At 37.5% G+C, this 7810-nt stretch overlaps 1 protein-coding gene across 1 annotated transcript; it reads left to right on the top strand.

Annotated features, from left to right (window-relative positions):
• The first annotated feature begins 6615 nt into the window (after positions 1–6615).
• Positions 6616–7553, top strand: LOC145823965 (transcription factor MYB61-like). The gene is made up of 2 exons (XM_082923544.1): positions 6616–6745; positions 7141–7553. The coding sequence occupies exons 1-2, from the start codon at positions 6616–6618 to the stop codon at positions 7551–7553; spliced, it is 543 nt and encodes a 180-aa protein (XP_082779670.1).
• The last annotated feature ends 257 nt before the right edge of the window (positions 7554–7810 follow it).

Here is a 7810-nt window from a genome sequence, read left to right as displayed (position 1 = left end):
TAGACCGGAAAAACTCCCTCTTTAGAAAGGAAGGCCCTGCATCAACAACTTGGGCCTGAACTTGATTCTCGGCTCTGAGAATGCTTATGGATTCTCTCATAGCTCCTGGTATCTCACGGGCTAAGGCACCCATGGCCTGCTGACCCGCTGGCTCGGCCACATTGGCTTGACCAACACCCTCCTGCTGCGCCGGAATATCATCCGGTAAAGGCATCTCCTGCCTACCACGCCTACCACGTCTACCTCCACATCCCCGTCCTCGTCCTAACATCCTAATAAAGGTAACGAAGAAAATTAGCACATTCATAAATGTGCCGAAGCTAAAACACTCGCGTCCTAATGCATGGACAACTATAATTCACTCAACGTAAGCACATAATCACATAAGCACTTACGGATCTCATTTCTGAAAAATGATAGTCCCGAGGCGTTACTAGAGTTCCGGTTAGAAACAGCATTGATCAAGTGCTTTTCTAACAAGACTCATAGAAACCCAAGGATCCAATCAACATCCTAGAAACTAAATCCCATACCCATATAGTCACGTAAACATGTTATCACATAAGCACATAACATTTCACATAAGTCTCTAACAAGCGAGACAAACCCATTGTGATACTAATCACTTCCCATGTACCCAAAGTATTCAAACCCGGTACGCTCTGATACCAAGTTGTAACGCCCTCAAAATAAACCCATAAATCATGCATTCACGACATCCATAAATGTAAGAGAAATAAACATATTTCTATTCATCAGAGTGTTTAATCCAAAAGTATTACATGTTGACAACAAAAGTAAATGCCCCATGGGCTTACAACTTTCCAAGCCAACACTTGGTTACAAAAGAAAGAGTACTAACTCTACACAAAATAAGCCCGTGGCTTGATATACATGTAATACACAAAAACAAACAAAAGAGTATTCAACTCCCACAACCATCCAAGCTATGACCTCGGAGGCGGCATATTACCTGAACCTGAAAATGATGTCCCATAGAGGGTGAGCCAACGCTCAGTAGAGATATGCTAAACATAATATGAGCAATAACTAAAACATTAGCATTTGATAAATGTTTAACTCACATAATCAATTCATAACCTATTTCAATTACATGATAAATATGTCCATGTTTCATTTCACTTTCCATTCCTTATCCAATTTCTCAATTCACGACTATAGCTCAGAACCTGGCCAAGCAATTTAAATGAGATTACATCTCATATCAACAGTACTTCCATTTCAATTGAGATAACAACTCAAATTAAATATTCCTACTTCACAATAGATACACATGATTGCTGTATCAATCTCAAACAAAACACTTTCGTACTTCATATATGATACACAGATTTGCTGTATCAATACTTCAATAGATACACATATTTACTGTATCGATGGAGTCCATCCCCTATCTGCTCCCAAACAATATCCGATTTAGGAGTCTATCCCCTATCTTCCCCTAAGCCATGGAGTACATCCCCTATCTCCTCCCACACAATACAATGTATATAAACATATATCATATACATAATCAACCAATACACAAATTTGATGTATTATTCCAATTGTCATATTCGATGACATATTCAATTGATTAGTTTTAGTTTGCCTAATCATCATGCATTGTCTTCAACAATCAAGACTATCCTCCACCGATAGCCCAAAGCAATTATTTCTAAACAGAAAGTAATTACGTCAACAGATAATTTATCAACAAATTTGAAAGGTGAGTGATTAATAAATCCAACTCCACTATTCCATCTCATATTATACCAATTTCATTATTTCCAACTCAATTTCATGATTCCATGATAAATGTCATTAATTATACTAACGACCCAAATATGCCCAAACATGGCATTTTTCCCCTTTTTCCAAATATTGACACAAAGGTTCAAATATCATCAACAACATCAATAATCTCTTTTTAAGACCCAAAATATACATACATGAGTCAAAAGGACAAAACCCCTCTTTTCAATATAACACATCTCAAACCCTAACTTCCCAAATCAAACCATCTATACAAATAGCTCAACATCTATGTTAGAATGAGTAGTTATCCCTACCTCAAATTTGGAGCTCCAAGGAAGAAGATGTAAAAAACTCGAAGTGCTCCAAATCAAGAAATTTTCGGATTGATAGGAAGCCCACACCAAGCTCCACACTTTTTGCAAAGGCTCAAGGGTAGGAGATCACTCTAACTGGATCAAATCTTAGGGAGAAAGTGAGGTTTTAGAGAGAGAAGCTCTCCAATGATGGTTTTTGAAAAATAAGAGAGAGAAATGATGTTGAAAAGTGATCCAAAAAGTCAAAACTCGGACTGATATAAAAGTCTCCCCGCTCGAACGTCAGACACAGACTCACACTCGGGCGTGAAAATCACCGCTCGAGCGTCGATTGCACACTTGCAGAAGTTTTGTAGACATGGTCCCCGTTCGAGCGTCGGGACAAAAATCAAAGGGTCACGCTCGAGCGTCAAAACTCCCGCTCGAGCGTACGAAGACCTGCAGAGAAAATACTGGGAGATGAAAATTCACGCTCGAGCGCAGAAGCGATAACAAAGGGCCCGCTCGAGCGTCAAAAGCCCCGCTCGAGTGTGAAGGCCAAAATCTGGGCATCAACTTTTGGTTTCAAAGCACAACCAACCTGTTTCAAACCTTCCCAACACAACCCAAGACTCAAATACAAAGAGTAAAGGATGGAAATGAGAATGAGACAACAACACAACTGCAGAGCCTAGTCCGGAATACGATAAATAAAGGAAGGACAGACCGGATCGCTATAAGACACAAGGAACCCTCGCTCGAGCGTAGAAAGCCTCGCTCGAGCCTACAATTCGAAGCTTCAAGTCTGTAACCCAGAAGCACGCTCGAGCGAAGAACAGCTTGCTCGAGCAAAGAACTCCAAAACATAGTCCTCACTCACTCGAGCGAAGGAAAGCTCACTCGAGCCAAGGGTTGCAACTGTCAGGTCCAGAACCGGACGTAGACTCAAGCTCGAGTGAAGGGCTTCTCGCTCGAGCCACCAGACACAAAAGTCAACTCTCGCTCGAGCGAAGGAACCCTGGCTCAAGCGAAGGATCTAAAACACAGAGCTTGCTCGAGCAACAAAAGGCTTGCTCGAGCGAAGGACCAAAATTCTGGGCAGCAACCATTTGCTTCCAAACACAACCAACCTGCAACAATCCTGCCCAAAACATCCTATAACTCAAATACAAAGTATTGAAGGATGAAAACAAGATATAAACCACAACCGACATCCACGGAACCAAGTCTGGATACAACAACCAAAGGAGGAAGAACCGGGATCGCTATAATCCTCATGCAATTTCTACAACAATCATAGTTATCCTCCATCGATAGCCCAATACATTTATCTCTAAACAGATATTCAATCTTAAGATAAATAGTTTATTCACAACTTCCAAAAGTGTAAAATAATACATATCTAATTTCACCATCTATACCCATAACCTTTCAATTTCACATTTTCAATGCTAATCCCAATTATTTATACAAAATAATAATTTAATAGAAATTAGGGAAAAATCTCCCTCTTTCCAAATATCAACCCAAACACCAAAATCAACTATTTTGGCACAACATGATCTTATATTCAAACCTCATACTCATTTACCTCATATTCATCAAATACCCTTCTTTTCATTTCACACCCAAATCCTAGATTTGACCAAACCACAACCAAATCTCATCATCTATACACAATAGCAAATAACTTAGCTAAAAATCATATTAGAGTGTAGAAAATCCCTACCTCAAGCTTAGAAGAGAAGATGAGCAAAACAAGGTTGAAAATCTAAAGATGTCGAAACCAACTTCTACTTGGATCAAAACGAAGCTCTTGACAAGCTCTACACTTAATCTCAAAGGAGCAAGGCATGGAGATGCTTCCAAGAGAGTAGATCTAAAGATCTTTGAGCAAAAAGTGATTTTGGAGAGGATGGAAGAGCCTCACGGCTTGGAGAAGGAAAAAGAGAAGAAAAGGTAAAGAATAGGTTAAGTGAGAGACTTGTTTAGAGTGCTAGGTCAAAGTAAAATGAACTCCCAAAGTCAACCTAATAGATCAAGTCAAAATCCCCAAAAAGATAGGCCCAAAACCGGACTGAAATCTAAAAAAAAAGTTTGCAGGTGTCGACCTTTGCAGCACAGGTGTCGACCCTTATGAAGAAAAGCTAGAACACTAAGTTTCACTACAAGAATTAACACTTTTGCCGACTAAAAATTTAGTCGGCAAAAGTCCATTTTTAGTCGGCAAAAGTCATCCGCGACTAATTTTTTTGGTCGCCACTTTGGTCGCCAATTGAGGGTCGCGGAAAGTAATTAGCGACTAAAAAAATAGTTTTTTAGTCGCGAAAAAGTCATATTTGCCAACTAAATTTTTGGTTGCTAAATATATAATTACTGCGACTAATCCATTTAGTAGCGAAAACATTTTAGTCGCGAAAAGTCATATTTGCCGACTAAATTTTTGGTCGCTAAATATATAATTACTCCGACTAATCCATTTAGTAGCTAAAACATTTTAGTCGCGAAAAGTCATATTTGCCGACTAAATTTTTGGTTGCTAAATATATAATTACTACGACTAATCCATTTAGTAGCTAAAACATTTTAGTTGCAAAAAGTCATATTTTTCCGACCAAATATGTTAGTCGCCAATTCGCACATTTAACGACCAAATAGTTTAGTCGGCAACTGAGGCCCGTTTCCACAACCAAAAAATTTGGTTACCAATTGTCACATTCCACGACTAACAAGTTTGGTCGGCAAATGGCACATTTCACGACCAAAAAAGTTTGGTCGGCAATTGTCACATTCCACCACCAAATATGTTAGTCGCGAAAAAGAATGTTTGCGCAACTAAAACTTTAGTCGGCAATTGACCTATTAGCGACGAATTCCTTTTTAGTCGCCAAAATTAATGATTTTAATGACTAATTATTTTGTCGGCAAAAGTATTAGTTATCTTTCCCAACTAATCAATTGGTCGCCAAAACAAAAAAAACAAGATCAACATTTGGTCGCCAACATCCAACAAAATAAACATATAATTCATAATAATTTATCCAATCCATTCAATATAATATGTAATTTGCAAGCTTCATTCAAATCAACTGAATCATGAACAATCGACAAAATATAAATCATCCAAGCCTAAACTTGTTTAATGAAAGTCATCAACTATTATAAATTTTGATCCACAAGTAATTTCAAATATACATATTCCTCCAATTAAAAATCCACTTATAATCTATATAATTATCCAAGTCACATCCATCTAGCATAACAATTTAAAACATAACAATTAGTTGTTATTATGTTTTAAATTGTTATCCATGTGCAACTATCAAAAAATATACACACTAGTAGTCTACCTAAATATTTTTCATGCACATTCATCCAAAAAATATAACTACTACTCCTCCCAAATATTTTCCATACACATCTATCCAAAAATATATATTCCTTCCAAAAATGCTTATAGTGCCAATTAGTCTTGTACAATTTAGCCTTGTGCACGAGATCATCCATCTGTACCAAAGAAAATGAGAAATAATGTCAGGTAACTTTTGGTTAAAAATATTTGCACATAACTTTATTGTAAAATTGGACAAAAAATATTTTTTCTACATGGAAAGTAAAGGAAACATTAACAAATTAAATGACAATCAATACCATTTTGTAAATTAAACATCATTCGTATGTATATATCAATTCTAACTATTGTTCCACAATATGCCAATATTTACCTATGCTTCAACAATGGAAACTAAGTTAAAATAGTCTTTCTACTTCTGAATAGTCTATATGCTTTGGTTGAACTTTTATTTGAAGAAGGGTAAGTGTGAGAGCGGAGTGGAAGATACGAGATTGTGATTATCAACACAAGTTCCAGCAAAACAACAAACCCATATCATCAGAAGCATATTACCAACACCAAACAAAAAATTAAAACACTTACCTTCAACTCATATTTTTTATGCTACTTATTTTGCATTCAGGTAAGACAAAGTGTTTTTGGGAGTCAAGGGTTGTGAAGGGTTTGAAGCTAAGCTGTTGATGGGTCTTGTGGACATTTTCTAAGTTGCAATTGATTGGTTTTCAGGATGTTGCTTATTGAAGGGTAGTATCTGTACATATTATGTCAACAAATTGTGTGTGTGATGGGGATATTATCTCTTCTTTGATTAAAGAAGAGTGTTAACCAAGTTGAGAGCAATGGTTGAGAGGAGGACAAAAGGTTTGGAAACTGCCAAAACACTCAATGAGACCCATGTGGTCCTCTCTCCTCTCATGAGTACATCCCAAGTTAATTTTCCATCACATTTCTCTCTCTCTCTCTCTCTCTCTCTCATGTAAAAACTATGTTCATAAATATATTAATATAAAATGAAGCACACTTCATCTACATCACATTTAGAAGTTATAACAAAGCTGAAGTTTACAGAAACTTCTGTATGTAGAAAAAGATTGATATTTTTTTATGATTATTAGGAGAAGGAAATAAAAGCATCCCACAAGGGCACAATAATTATATATATATATAGACAATGAGTTGTGCTAATAAGTTGGGTAGTGAAGGGCTGAGATGGGCCATCATTGTTGCAACAAACAGAAAGTCAAGAGGGGGCTGTGGTCTCCTGAAGAAGATGAGAAGCTCATCACACACATCAGCAGCCATGGCCATGGCTGTTGGAGTTCTGTTCCTAAACTAGCAGGTATGAATTCTACTTGTTATTTCTTGTCTCATTTCAAGAGAGGGATAGAAGAAGGAAATCGAATACAGGTGCTGAGCTTGGCTGATCCCTAGGAGTCTGGTGTTATTTCACTGCACTATAGGACTTGCTCAAGATCTATTTTATACTTAGTATTGTCATTTCTAGAAATCAATGACTGGATTTTGGAACAAATATTGAGTTTAACGGTGACACAAGTTACGGACAAACAAAATATCAGAAATAAGATTAAGTAGACATCATTTGTCACCCACTAATCTAACTCTGCACTACCGCAATATAAGATTCATCATTGGTTGGTGATACTATTAATATTGTCATGTAATAATACCATTATACCCAATATTTGTTCTAATTTTATTGTTGAGATATTGCAGGCTTGCAAAGGTGCGGAAAGAGTTGCAGACTAAGGTGGATAAATTACTTGAGGCCAGATCTCAAGAGGGGTTCTTTTACTGAACAAGAAGAGAGAATCATCATTGATGTTCATAGAATTCTAGGCAACAGATGGGCTCAGATAGCCAAACACCTCCCTTGTAGAACTGACAATGAAGTCAAGAACTTTTGGAACTCATGCATCAAGAAAAAGCTCATCTCACTTGGCTTAGATCCAAACACTCACAATCTTCTCTCCCCATCAAACTACCACCAATTTGTTTCGGTGCTGTTTCCAATGCTTGGCCCCGAATGGGCTGTTTTTCCCTTTTTGCCTCACAATTTGTTCTCTAATATTCTCATAACACGTTTATTTGCCTTGACTTTGAACATAAATATAATGCAATTTGGTTAACACACTTACCCATTACCATAAGTAGCTATGGTGGGGACTTTGATGGATTGAGCTTTTCCAAAACTTGCGCCAACGTGCTCTGAAGTCCAAAAATCTGCATCTGCATCTCCTCACGTTGTCTTGCATTCTCTGCCTCATTTATTTGTTGCTCCTCTTCCTTTTTTTGCTCCTCCTCTTCCTTTTTTTTCTGCTCCTCACGGTCACTCTACTGCTCCGCACGCAGTATCTCCAACTCGGATGTAAGCCTTTTCAAGTGC

The sequence above is a fragment of the Camellia sinensis genome, chromosome 4 (assembly GCF_055761805.1).
Source record: "Camellia sinensis isolate YWXY chromosome 4, ASM5576180v1, whole genome shotgun sequence".
Lineage (NCBI taxonomy): Eukaryota > Viridiplantae > Streptophyta > Magnoliopsida > Ericales > Theaceae > Camellia > Camellia sinensis.
The sequence above is the reverse complement of the archived record's forward strand: the minus strand, read 5'-3'. Positions and strand labels throughout refer to the sequence as shown.

What these genes read in the sequence shown, in the direction of transcription:
- LOC145823965 (XM_082923544.1), top strand. Translation starts at nt 6,616, where the DNA reads ATGGGCCATCATTGTTGCAACAAACAGAAAGTCAAGAGGGGGCTGTGG. An exon ending in TTCTGTTCCTAAACTAGCAG is followed by an intron (nt 6,746 to 7,140) that starts GTATGAATTCTA and finishes GAGATATTGCAG; the next exon opens with GCTTGCAAAGGTGCGGAAAG.